Source organism: Mirounga leonina, unplaced genomic scaffold, assembly GCF_011800145.1.
Source record: "Mirounga leonina isolate KUSES-001 unplaced genomic scaffold, KU_Mleo_1.0 Mir_115, whole genome shotgun sequence".
Lineage (NCBI taxonomy): Eukaryota > Metazoa > Chordata > Mammalia > Carnivora > Phocidae > Mirounga > Mirounga leonina.
Window position 1 is genome coordinate 68,166,735 of NW_023270268.1, and position 12,565 is coordinate 68,179,299.

The following is a 12,565-nucleotide window of genomic DNA, read 5'->3' on the forward strand; positions in this document are numbered from 1 at the left end:
AATTTTATTATGTTATGTTAATCACCATACATCGTTAGTTTTTGATGTAGGGTTCATGATTCACTGTTTGCATATAACACCCAGTGCTCCATTCAATACATGCCCTCTTTAATACCCATCACCAGGCTAACCCAACCTCCCACCCCTCTCCCCTCGAGAACCCTCAGTTTGTTTCAGAGTCCATAGTCTCTCATGGTCCGTCTCCCCCTCAGATTTCCCCCCCTTCATTTTTCCCCTCCTACTATCCTTTTATTTTTCTTAAACATATAATGTATTACTTGTTTCAGAAGCACAGGTATGTGATTCATCAGTCTTACACAATTCACAGCACTCACCATAGCACATACCCTCCACAGTGTCTATCACCCAGACACCCCATACCTCCCACCCCCCACCATTCCAACAACCCTCAGTTTGTTCCCTGAGATTAAGAATTCCTCATATCAGTGAGATCATATGATACATGTCTTTCTCTGACTTATTTTGCTCAGCATAATACCCTCTAGTTCCATCCACGGTGTTGCAAATGGCAAGATTTCATTCTTTTTAATGGCTGCATAATATTCCATTGTATATATATACCACTTCTTCTTTATCCATCCATCAGTCGTTGGACATCTTGGCTCTTTCCATAGTTTGGCTATTGTGGATATTGCTGCTATAAACATTGGGGTGCACCATACCCCTTCGGATCTCTACATTTGTATCTTTGGGGTAAATGCCCAGTAGTGCAATGTCTGGGTCGTACAGTAGCTCTATTTTCAACTTTCTGAAGAACCTCCATACTATTTTCCAGAGTGGCTGCACCAGCTTGCATTCCCACCAACAGTGTAGGAGGGTTCCCCTTTCTCTGCATCCTCGCGAACATCTGTCGTTTCCTGACTTGCTAGTTTTAGCCATTCTGACTGGTGTGAGGTGGTATCTCATTGAGGTTTTGATTTGGATTTCCCTGATGCCGAGCGATGTTGAGCACTTTTTCATGTGTCTGTTGGCCATTTGGATGTCTTCTTTGGAAAAATGTCTGTTCATGTCTTCTGCCCATTTCTTGATTGGATCATTTGTTCTTTGGGTGTTGAGTTTAAGAAGTTCTTTATAGATTTTGGATACTAGTCCTTTATCTGATATGTCATTTGCAAATATCTTCTCCCATTCTGTCGGTTGTCTTTTGGTTTTGTGGACTGTTTCCTTTGCTGTGCAAAAGCTTTTTATCTTGATAAAGTCCCAATAGTTTATTTCTGCCCTTGCTTCCCTCGCCTTTGGAGATGCTTCTTCTTCTAGGAAGAAGCTGCTGTGGCTGAGGTTGAAGAGGATGCTGCCTGTGTTCTCCTTTAGGATACTGATGGACTCCTGTCTCACATTTAGGTCTTTCCACGATTTTGAGTCTATCTTTGTGTGTGGTGTAAGGAAATGGTCCAGTTTCATTCTTCTGCATGTGGCTGTCCAATTTTCCCAACACCATTTCTTGAAGAGACTGTCTTTTTCCCACTGGACATTCTTTCCTGCTTTGTCGAAGATTAGTTGATCATAGAGTTGAGGGTCCATTTCTGGGCTCTCTATTCTGTTCCATTGATCTATGTGTCTGTTTTTGTGCCAGTACCATACTGTCTTGATGATGACAGCTTTGTAATAGAGCTTGAAGTCCAGAATTGTGATGCCGCCAGCTTTGCTTTTCTTTTTCAACATTCTTCTGGCTATTCGGGGTCTTTTCTGATTCCATACACATTTTAGGATTATTTGTTTGATTTCTTTGAAAAAAGTGGATGGTATTTTGATAGGGATTGCATTAAATGTGTAGATTGCTCTAGGTAACATTGACATCTTCACAATATTTGTTCTTCCAATCCATGAGCATGGAAGGTTCTTCCATTTCTTTGTGTCTTCCTCAATTTCTTTCATGAGTATTCTATAGTTTTCTGAGTACAGATTCTTTGCCTCTTTGGTTAGATTTATTCCTAGGTATCTTATGGTTTTGGGTGCAATTGTAAATGGGGTCCAATCCTTAATTTCTCTTTCTTCTGTCTTGTTGTTGGTGTATAGAAATGCCACGGATTTCTGTGCATTGATTTTATATCCTGCCACTTTACTGAATTCCTGTTATGAGTTCTAGCAGTTTTGGGGTGGAGTCTTTTGGGTTTTCCACATAGAGTATCATGTCATCTGCAAAGAGTGAGAGTTTGACTTCTTCTTTGCCAATTTGGATGCCTTTTATTTCTTTTTATTGTCTGACTGCTGTGGCTAGGGCTTCTAGTACTATGTTGAATAGCAGTGGTGATAGTGGACATCCCTGCCGTGTTCCTGACCTTAGGGGGAAAGCTCTCAGTTTTTCCCCATTGAGAATGATATTCGCTGTAGGTTCTTCATAGATGGCTTTTTGATATTGAGGTATGTACCCTCTATCCCTATACTCTGAAGAGTTTTGATCAAGAAAGGATGCTGTACTTTGTCAAATGCATTTCCTGCATCTATTGAGAGGATCATATGGTTCTTGTTCTTTTATTAATGTATTGTATCACACTGACTGATTTGCAGATGTTGAACCAAACTTGCAGCCCAGGGATAAATCCCACTTGGTCATAGTGAATAATCCCTTTAACGTACTGTTGGATCCTATTGGCTAGTATTTTGGTGAGAATTTTGGCATCCATGTTCATCAGGGATATTGGTCTGTAATTCTCCTTTTTGATGGGCTCTTTGTCTGGTTTTGGGATCAAGGTAATGGTGGCCTCATAGAACAAGTTTGGAAGTTTTCCTTCCATTTCTATTTTTTGGAACAGTTTCAGAAGAATAGTTATTAATTCTTCTTTAAATGTTTAGTAGAATTCCCCTGGGAAGCCATCTGGCCCTGGGGTTTTGTTTGTTGGGAGATTTTTGATGACTGCTTCAATTTCCTTAGTGGTTATAGGTCTGTTCAGGTTTTCTATTTCTTCCTGGTTCAGTTTTGGTAGTTGATACATCTCTAGGAATGCATCCATTCCTTCCAGGTTATCTAATTTGCTGGCATAGAGTTGCTCATAATATGTTCTTATAATTTTATTTCTTTGGTGTTGGTTGTGATCTCTCCTCTTTCATCATTCATGATTTTATTTATTTGGGTCATTTTTCTTTTTGATAGGTCTGGCAGGGGTTTATCAATCTTATTAATTCTTTCAAAGAACCAGCTCCTAGTTTCGTTGATCTGTTCTACTGTTCTTTTGGTTTCTATTTCATTGATTTCTGCTCTGATCTTTACTATTTCTCTTCTCCTGCTGGGTTTAGGCTTTATTTACTGTTCTTTCTCCAGCTCCTTTAGGTGGAGGGTTAGGTTGTGTATTTGAGAACTTGTTTCTTGAGAAAGGCTTGTATTGCTATACAGTTTCCTCTTAGGACTGCCTTTGCTGCATCCCAAAGATTTTGAACAGTTGTGTTTTCATTTTCATTTGTTTCCATGAATTTTTTTAATTCTTCTTTAAATTTCCTGGTTGACCCATTCATTCTTTAATAGGATGCTCTTTGGCCACCATGTATTTGAGTTCTTTCTGACTTTCCTCTTGTGATTGAGTTCTAGTTTCAAAGCATTGGGGTCTGAAAATATGCAGGGAATGATCCCAATCTTTTGGTACCGGTTGAGACTGATTTGTGACCTAGGATGTGATCTATTCTGGAGAATGTTCCATGGGCACTAGAGAAGAATGTGTTTTCTGTTGCTTTGGGATGGAATGTTCTGAATATATCTGTGAAGTCCATTTGGTCCAGTGTGTCATTTAAAGTCTTAATCTCCTTGTTGATCTTTTGCTTAGATGATATGTCCATTTCAGGGAGGTGGGTGTTAAAGTCCCCTACTATTATTGTATTGTTCTTGATGTGTTTCTTTGCTTTTGTTATTAATTGGCTTATATAATTGGCTGCTCCCATGTTAGGGGCATAGACATTTACAATTGTTAGATCTTCTTGTTGGATTGACCTTGTAAGTAGGATATAGTGCCCTTCCTCATCTCTTAACTATAGTTTTTGGTTTAAAATCTAATTTGTCTGATATAAGGATTGCCACCCCAGCTTTCTTTTGATGTCCATTAGCATGGTAAATAGTTTTCCACCCCCTCACTTTCAATTTGCAGGTGTCTTTGCATCTAAAATGAGTCTCTTGCAGACAGCATATCGATGGATCTTGTTTTTTTTATCCAATCTGATACCCTGTGTCTTTTGATTGGGGTATTTAGCCCATTCACATTCAGGATAACTATTGAAAGATAGGAATTTAGTGCCATTGTATTGCCTTTAAGGTGACTGTTACTGTATATTGTCTGTGTTCCTTTCTTGTCTGTTACTTTTAGGCTCTCTCTTTGCTTAGAGGGCCCCTTTCAATATTTCTTGTAGGGCTAGTTTCATAACACAAATGTATAGTATGTGCTCAAATAAGTAGTTTTAAAGAAACAAAATTCTAAGGCCGTGCAAGGAGAGTGAGTGTTTTTCTTCTCTGCTCTCAACCTCACTTGTTTCTTGGAAAGGAAAAGCATTTAGAGAGAAAAGAGGAAAGCGTCTACACCCATAGACAGCAACTTCAGAATCAGTTTGATTTACTCCAAAAATATTAAGAAATAAGTAGTAAAGCTTTCTTATTAGAACAGCGAAACCCCTTGATTACCACATGGTAATGATATTTAACCTTTGTTTTTTATCTCAATTATGTAACTACCCCCCCCAACACAATTTTCTCGCACAGTTCTCTAAAACAGAAAGGAAAAATTAATATTCTTTCAAAAATATATGAAGTTCTGGGCGCCTGGGTGGCTCAGTCGTTAAGTGTCTGCCTTCGGCTCAGGTCATGATCCCAGGGTCCTGGGATCGAGCCCCACATCGGGCTCCCTGCTCGGCGGGAAGCCTGCTTCTCCCTCTCCCACTCCCCCTGCTTGTGTTCCTGCTCTTGCTATCTCTCTCTGTCAAATAAATAAATAAAATCTTTAAAAAAAAAAAAATATATGAAGTTCTGCTTGGGCCACTGATCTCAAGAACATCTGACCTCAATTAAAATAGCTAATGTTATAATAAGAGTTACTGTTATAATAAGAATGTTATATATAAAATGTTATAGTGAAAACGAATACATATTAAATTAGAACAAATAAGCATTTGAATCACTATGTTGTACAAGTGAAACTAATGTAACAGTGTGTGCCAACTATACAATTAAAAAAAAGAAAAAAGAATGTGAATTGAGTTATATACATTTTTAAGACTAAAACTGTTCCCACAAGTCACATCTATTTTCACTCTACTACAAGGTGTCTCAGCATTTTTATAGGTGCTCTATTCACCTAAAAGCTCAAAATGTAAATTATAGTAAGTGTACAAATCAGGAGGAAAGTAGTATTTTTGGGGGTCTGCTGATATAAAATTAACTGCTAACTGATATAACCTATAAAGAATCACAGGCGTTAGAGCTGAGTGGAACAAGAGAATTTTTCCCTTCCTGTTGTAGGTTGCCCAGATTAATGAAAATATCAAAGCAATTACATGTAAATAATCACTGTCTTCTTAAAAAAAAACAAAAAAAAAAACCTGATTTAAAAGACTAAAAGGGATGGCTATAGCACCAGGTATGAACATTATGGAAAACTGAACCCACTGCAATAGTGCCTATGCAACAGATGAATACAAAGCATCTGCTATCATTTCCAAAACTTCTATAGAGATTTGGATTAGGAGAGGAAGAGCAAGAAGATGAAACAAAGACCTCCACCTGTCTAGTCTGTGTCTGGTTACCTGATCAGATGTCACTGGATTATCTTATAAAAAATTTTAATCTATTCATGGCCAGCAGGTAGGAGTATGAAATTATTTCCCTTTCATCTGGTTCTGTGTTTTAAAAAAGCATTCTGCGCTGAAACTCAAGACTGCCAGAAACTAAGAAACTAAAAGAATGTTCCTTTTTTCCATTATGTAGTGGAAATGAGTTCACCTTTTTCTTGTCCCTGCTTATATTATTAGTGGTAAAGGAAACTGAGGGCAATACTTAAAGAAAAGTAGTCAGAGATAACAGCAACAAATGAGAGGATTCATTTCAAAATTGTTTTTTGTTGATATAGATCACTGCTCTAAAGAAAAAATAAACACTGGATCATACAATGTGTGGTATAGACGAGATTTTTCAAACACTGGTGACTCAACACTCTGTGAATGACAACTTACGCTCATTAAAAAAAAAAAAAATGCAAGCTACAGGACAGCAGATACTTGATCCTTGTTATTCACTACTATACTTGTGCCTGGAATATAGCCCGATTCACAAAAGGCGCTCAATTATTATTTGTTGCAAACAGTGAATAAAGCTCTTTCTTTTTTTTTTTTTTTTAAAGATTTTATTTATTTATTTGACAGAGACAGCGAGAGCAGGAACACAAGCAGGGGGAGTGGGAGAGGGAGAAGCAGGCTTCCTGCTGAGCCGGGAGCCCGATGTGGGACTCGATCCCAGGACCCTGGGGATCATGACCTGAGCCGAAGGCAGTTGCTTAACCAACTGAGCCACCCAGGCGTCCCAAACCTCTTTCTTTCTACTAGTCAGTAGTGTTTTAAAAGATGAGAAAGATAATCTTCAATGACATTCAATGTTCCTTCTCATCCATTCCTAATTTGATCTCCATTAGCTGCACAATTTTGATTACTTGTATCTCCATTTCATTTTGGCCAAACCCTGAATATGAAAAAAGAAAAAGGCCCACCACACTCATTTCTAGCCAACCAGTGGTCCTTGCTTACTTAGTATGGTATTATCAAATTCACCTTTGGCAGCTTTTTCAAAGTAATGTCATAAACTTCATGACAACCCTGAAGACTCTTAAATTTCAGCAAATCAGAGGTACAGCCCACGCATGTATATTTTAACAACTTTCTCAGGTCATGTAAACCATGACTTGTGCATCATGCCACAAAATTCAAAAACTTCGCTATCTTTGAATCTTGTAACTAGAACACACACACACACACATACCTCTCTTTTACTGTAAACTCCTTAAATCTTTGATCTACTCAGTTTCTAATCAAACAGGTTTTCATGGTCATCTCAAATTACTCATACTTCTCGGTATCCTTCAATCTGTCATCATACCTCCTGACCGTATCTATTTTCCCTCCATTTTGATGCAAATCTACTGATCTGACATTTCAACAACAAATGCTCTAATCGTGACATTCAGCTCAAATAGTCTTGCTAATTCCCACTCAAGCCCTGTCACTTATGTAAACCCCAAACCATAATGGTATCTAACATCATTTTGCCCCTCTGAGCCATTTGGAAATCATTTTATTATGTCTTTAACTTCCTTATCAAATTTTCCATCATGGATTTAAAAAAAAATTTAACTTCCCTCAAAGAACCCATCTCACCAAAAGCCCCTCAATCTCAGGTGACTTCACTTCTTTGGTAAAAGTTTAGCGCTTCCTTGACTTTTTGTTTACTTCAAAATCCTTATTTACTTTCTGAGGAAGTAAAAAAAAGATACAAAAGAGAAAAAAACTGTACCATAGAATCTGTTGGGTCTTCTATGATATACTACCATATAATGAGAAAAATTACTAGTCTTTCTTTAGGGAATTTAATACAGAGGCTAACAAAAACAATAGCTTTTCTCTGGTCCAATAATAAGCACCTTTAAATACAGACAAGAAAGTAAATATTCCATTTACAAGAGCAAAAAAAACTATCAAGTATTTACTAAATTTATATGACTAAATGTAGTACTCTATTGAAAGACACAAAGATCTGAGCAAAGGAAAAGAATGGATTGGTCTTGTATTTGTGTTGCAACATGTGACCATCCACCTAAAAGAAAACAAAAGTGGGCACACGTGTTTTACAACAGACAAAATAAATTCCAGACAGATTTAATACTTGGATATTTTAAATAAATGCATGTGTGCATGTATCTATACACACACACTTCACGTACACATCTTAACACTGACACTACACGTCTAATATAGAGAGCAGAAAAAATCCTTTTAACCGAACTAGAAACTCAAAAACTATACAAGAAAAGATAGTTGTATCTGAGTACATAAAGACTTGCTAGTTTATCAAGGAAATACATATCAAAATGGTAAGGAGTAAAATTACACTCACTAAAATTGGTAAATATTTAAAAGATCTAGAATGCCTATTTCAGACAGAAATGTGGAGGAAGGTTATTCCCCTGTATTTCAAGTGAAGATGTGAAAAAACCTTTTGAAAAACAATTTGTCAACCTCTATTACAAGTAAGATTAGACTGAATCGTTAAGAATTTGATATTTTTTTGTTGTTGTTAAAATGGTCAGTCAACAAATACACACACCCTACAACCTAGAGAAATATAAGTTCCTAAGGATATTTATTTTAGGAACACTGTTTAGTGGGGAAAAAGGAAAAACAAAGAAATAAAGTAAACGTTCATTAAAAGAGGAGTACCAAGACTGTAGAATATATATTCATAATATTCATGTATTACACAATCATTAAAAATAATAAACTGTTGGGAGGGACAAAAGGAAAGAGTTTCATCTTATGTACAAAATGTAAATAATCACATTTACACATTTAAGTATAATGTATAAAAGAAAAATGTTTGTAAAATTATTTTTGTTATTGTTAAAGTTCTACTTTTGACCTTTTGAACTTAAAACACTTTATTAATCACCGCCAAATTCAATGGGTTTTCATACTCTTTAATCTCCACTCCTGACCATTTTCAGCATTTAAGAAGAAAATGAGAACAGTCTTTGAACTTCTAACAGTTGGCTTCCTGACTCTGCCCTCTCTCCTCTCTTGAACTGATTTTTCTTCCTGCCCTAACATATGTACGGCTGACTTTTTAGCCTTCTGATATTCTGTCTTCTGTCCCAACTAATGATCTCAAACACTCTAAAGAATGAGAAAACCACCATCTTTCCTATTATGTGCCACTCCACACATCGCGATCTTTCCCACTCAAGGAATCCAATTCCAGTTGACTGACGCACACATCTATTTCTATGCCTTTTTGGAATCTCAGAATTCAGTATTGTCTGAGGCAACTTATGTCCTATACTCCCAAATTTGTTTCTCCTCTTGCCCATAACTATCACTGATTCTACCATTCACCACACATGAAACTTGATTCTACCATTCGCCACACCTGAAACTTCAGTATCATGTTGGATTAACTTCCTATCTCAGCTCTTACCTGCAACTTTAGAGAGTCTGTCTCCTATTACCTGTACAGCACCACTTTCAGCAATGCCTTTCTTTCCACAGTACCTGCCACCTGTATTACTACATTAGCCTCAGAGTCTCCTAGGTCTCTTCCTATTATCTTCTGACACCAAGGCATAAAACATAACTGATTATATCATATATATTTACTGCTACTTAATAACTTCCACATTTCACTCCAAAGGGATTAGCCAGGCACTTAAGTTCCCCATTCTATGATCTCAAAGTATCTAGCCATACAATATCTTTTGAATTTACTCTACCCATCAGGTACATATATTCAGGTCTATCATTCTAAAACCCCTGCTTTTTATTTAGCTCTTTGTTCCAACTATAAGTGCTGAAATTCTTCTATTCTTCAAATGTCATCTCCTTATGAAGCCTATTCAAATACCAACATCACAGTTGGGTTTGGGGATTTTTTTTTTCCTTTTTTTTCCTCTTCTGAAAACTGGGCAGTAGCAAAAGATTATCAGACTAGAAACCAGAATGCTGATGGTTTCTTTCAAATGCTACTGCTTTTGACATCTGGATATTAAATCAAGCTCCTGAGCCCCAGTTTCTTGTTCTGTAATACAGAAATAAAATTAACCGACACACTTCACAGGTAGGTAGGAATATATGTAAGACCATTATAATTTAATGCTAATGCTGTCATCATATCAGCTCTTATATTTGTTTTTAATATTTAAAAGACAGTCTACACTTTACATCTAGCACCCAACACAGAGTAGCTATTCAAATGTATTTAAAAAAAAAAACTTCATGTTCTAAAATATAGCACTCCCATTCCAGCATGAAATATAATCCATGCACAATTTATGTATACTTACACACAGATTTAAAAAAAAAAATCCACAACCCTTCTTCCCACACGTAGGTTTTCAATAAAACTGTTGTCACATGACATTTCTGGACCTCTGATTTAGTTCACCTGAAACCCAATTAGTTATCTGGCAGGTGGGTAGGGACCCTTTAAAATGGCTGATAAATAACTAAATAGTCGAAGAACTCCAAAAACTTTACAATATGTACTATGTAAGTGATACAAAGTATCTGTGTGAGGGGACTGTGATGGTGGTATGCTGTCCAATCCAACAAATTTATCCAGCATTCAGAGTTGAGCATTAGTGCTTTAGTTTACCTTAAAATTGCGAATGTTGACATCATGGTTATTTCAGTGACATAAGACAACAGATTTAAAAAAATGACTATACAAGAAAAACATGTTAATTTTCATTAAGCTGAAAAGACTTTGTTTTTTTCCTCTTTCACAAAAGCAAAATTAATGATGGACAGTGTTCATAAAAATTCAAAATAAAATGGAAAGGGGAGTAGAAATGACACGTTAGTCTTATAGAAACCTATAAATCATATACTATGAGAACCTGAAAGTCCTTGAGTTACCCCTGAAAACCATGTTATATCTTAGAGCACGTAATATCTTACACCAGAAAACAAGAAAACTACCTAAAATTAGTAGGGTCTTGTCTGAAGGACACAAGAACCAATGTGAACAAGCACTCACTAGCCAAAAATGGGAGAATCTGAACATCAATACAAAAATAACTCAAAAGTCTAAAACGCAAATATGCTTATTTAAATCCATGAGTTCACAGGATAAGCCACTGTTATCACAATTATGTCACACCACTGGCTAATATTTCTTGGCATGTTATTACTTCACAAAAAAACTGCTCTCCTATCTAGTATCACATCTGCTCTTAGACGTCATATCCACATTCTTGTACATACCTGCAATTCATTTTTTAAATCTAAATTTAAAACTCTACAAAACCATCTGGTCCTATACTTTACCCTACTGCTGTTACAGTAAGGCTTCAGCCTTCCTAAGAGTCTAACTCTTTTAAAAAATAATGGCTGAATGCCAAGAACAAGCAGCACCAAAATGAAGTCACAAGCAACTGGGCTATATTATGGCTTAAGATAAGTATGGGTAAAAAAAAAAAAAAGGAGAGAATGAGTTAGACAGGAATGATGAACAGCAGTTGATGAGTATCAAATCACTGTGTGTTCATTTAAAAAAAAAAAAAAAAAGCTCACCCTGTATGTGATGTTGCTGAGTTCCATAAACAAACATCAGGCAGCATGATGTAATAGAAAGAGTCCTGGACTGAGTGAGGGGACCTCTGTTCTAGTCCAAGGCCTCAGTTCCTCATCTGTAAAATGAGGGTGCTGAATTAGATATCTGAGAGGGCTCCTCTAGTTTTAACATTGAGGGAGTCTATGGACAAATTCAAGAAGAAGCAATAAAATGTAGGACTTTTGTTAACAGTGAAGTTTAACTGTTAACATTGGAAACAGTGGGTGGGAACAGAGATGAAAACAATGTTCATAAAATTTTGAACTTCAAAGAGCAATTACTTTATAATTTTTAACTGCTAAAAAGGTTTTTACAATATACCAGCCTTAGTAGCATTATGAAATTAGTAATGAGGGACCAAATTATGACCTGAAAAACCCTATTCACCTTTGGCCAGCCAGACTGCCCAAGTAAATCTAGAAAAATACTGCAGAAACACCTTTGGGCTAACAATTACATTAAGTGATGAAGTGCCTCACAAGTGTCCCCAATTAAGTAACTGAATAAAAAGTAAAATGACAAGAAAAGTGATTAGAGTAAATTAAACATTTAATTTTAACATGCAATAAAATAATTATGCTTGTGATAGCCTTTTTTTGTTAATATTTTCCCTATGCGTAATTTTTTTTTTTCCTGCTTAGCTCTCAAAATAGAACCTGGCTTCTCCTCCTGACAGAACTAATTGAAATAATTCTTTTCCCAATGACACTCAGAAACATTTAAAAAGTGTTAAGTTCTCTACACTGAAAGAAATCAAGCTTCTACTAGTAACAACAGAAAGGCTCTGGTGCCTCAAAAAATTGGTGGTTGCCTAACTGCAATTACCTAAATAACATTAATTGCTGGTCCGAGTAAATCCTTCAGGGTCTAATAAGCTGAATACTACGTTTTAAGTTCCTACATCAGCTGACATTCCACTATTTATTTATCCCTTATGCTGATGCCACAGTTCTTACCTGGCAGACTTAAAACTCCAGGGATGTAAGAACCAATAAACCTGTCTCTACAATCAAGAATCTGTCAAAAATCTACTCTTTTAAAGAATGTAATCTGTACCTTTTAAAGGATGTAAAGATACAATGAAACAGTCGGTGAAAAAAAAAAACTTAAAAAAAAAACACCTTGTTTTTTTAAAGCTTGTTTTATGCAAATTACCTAAAGTGATTATAAAATAACTTGGCATACAAGCAATTCCATTAATGATTCATTTGAGCATTTCACCTTGGCAATATATTGCCTAATAAGTTATTCAGAATCACT

The 12,565-nt window shown here is 36.2% G+C and overlaps 1 protein-coding gene across 9 annotated transcripts in view; it reads right to left on the reverse strand.

Moving 5' to 3' along the window:
• TBL1XR1 (TBL1X receptor 1) overlaps positions 1–12,565 on the reverse strand; it is a 175,535-nt gene that overhangs the window by 62,730 nt on the left and 100,240 nt on the right. For 3 of the 9 annotated variants that reach the window (XM_034999181.1, XM_034999173.1, XM_034999193.1), the window contains exon 3: positions 11,266–11,381. The exons of the other annotated variants lie outside the window; for them this stretch is intronic. Coding sequence is in view for 1 of the 3 variants with exons in the window: in XM_034999193.1 (XP_034855084.1) it covers positions 11,266–11,302 (37 nt within the window). In the remaining 2 variants the exon portion in view is untranslated. The remainder of the gene's footprint in view (positions 1–11,265; positions 11,382–12,565) is intronic. 9 annotated transcript variants of the gene reach the window in all.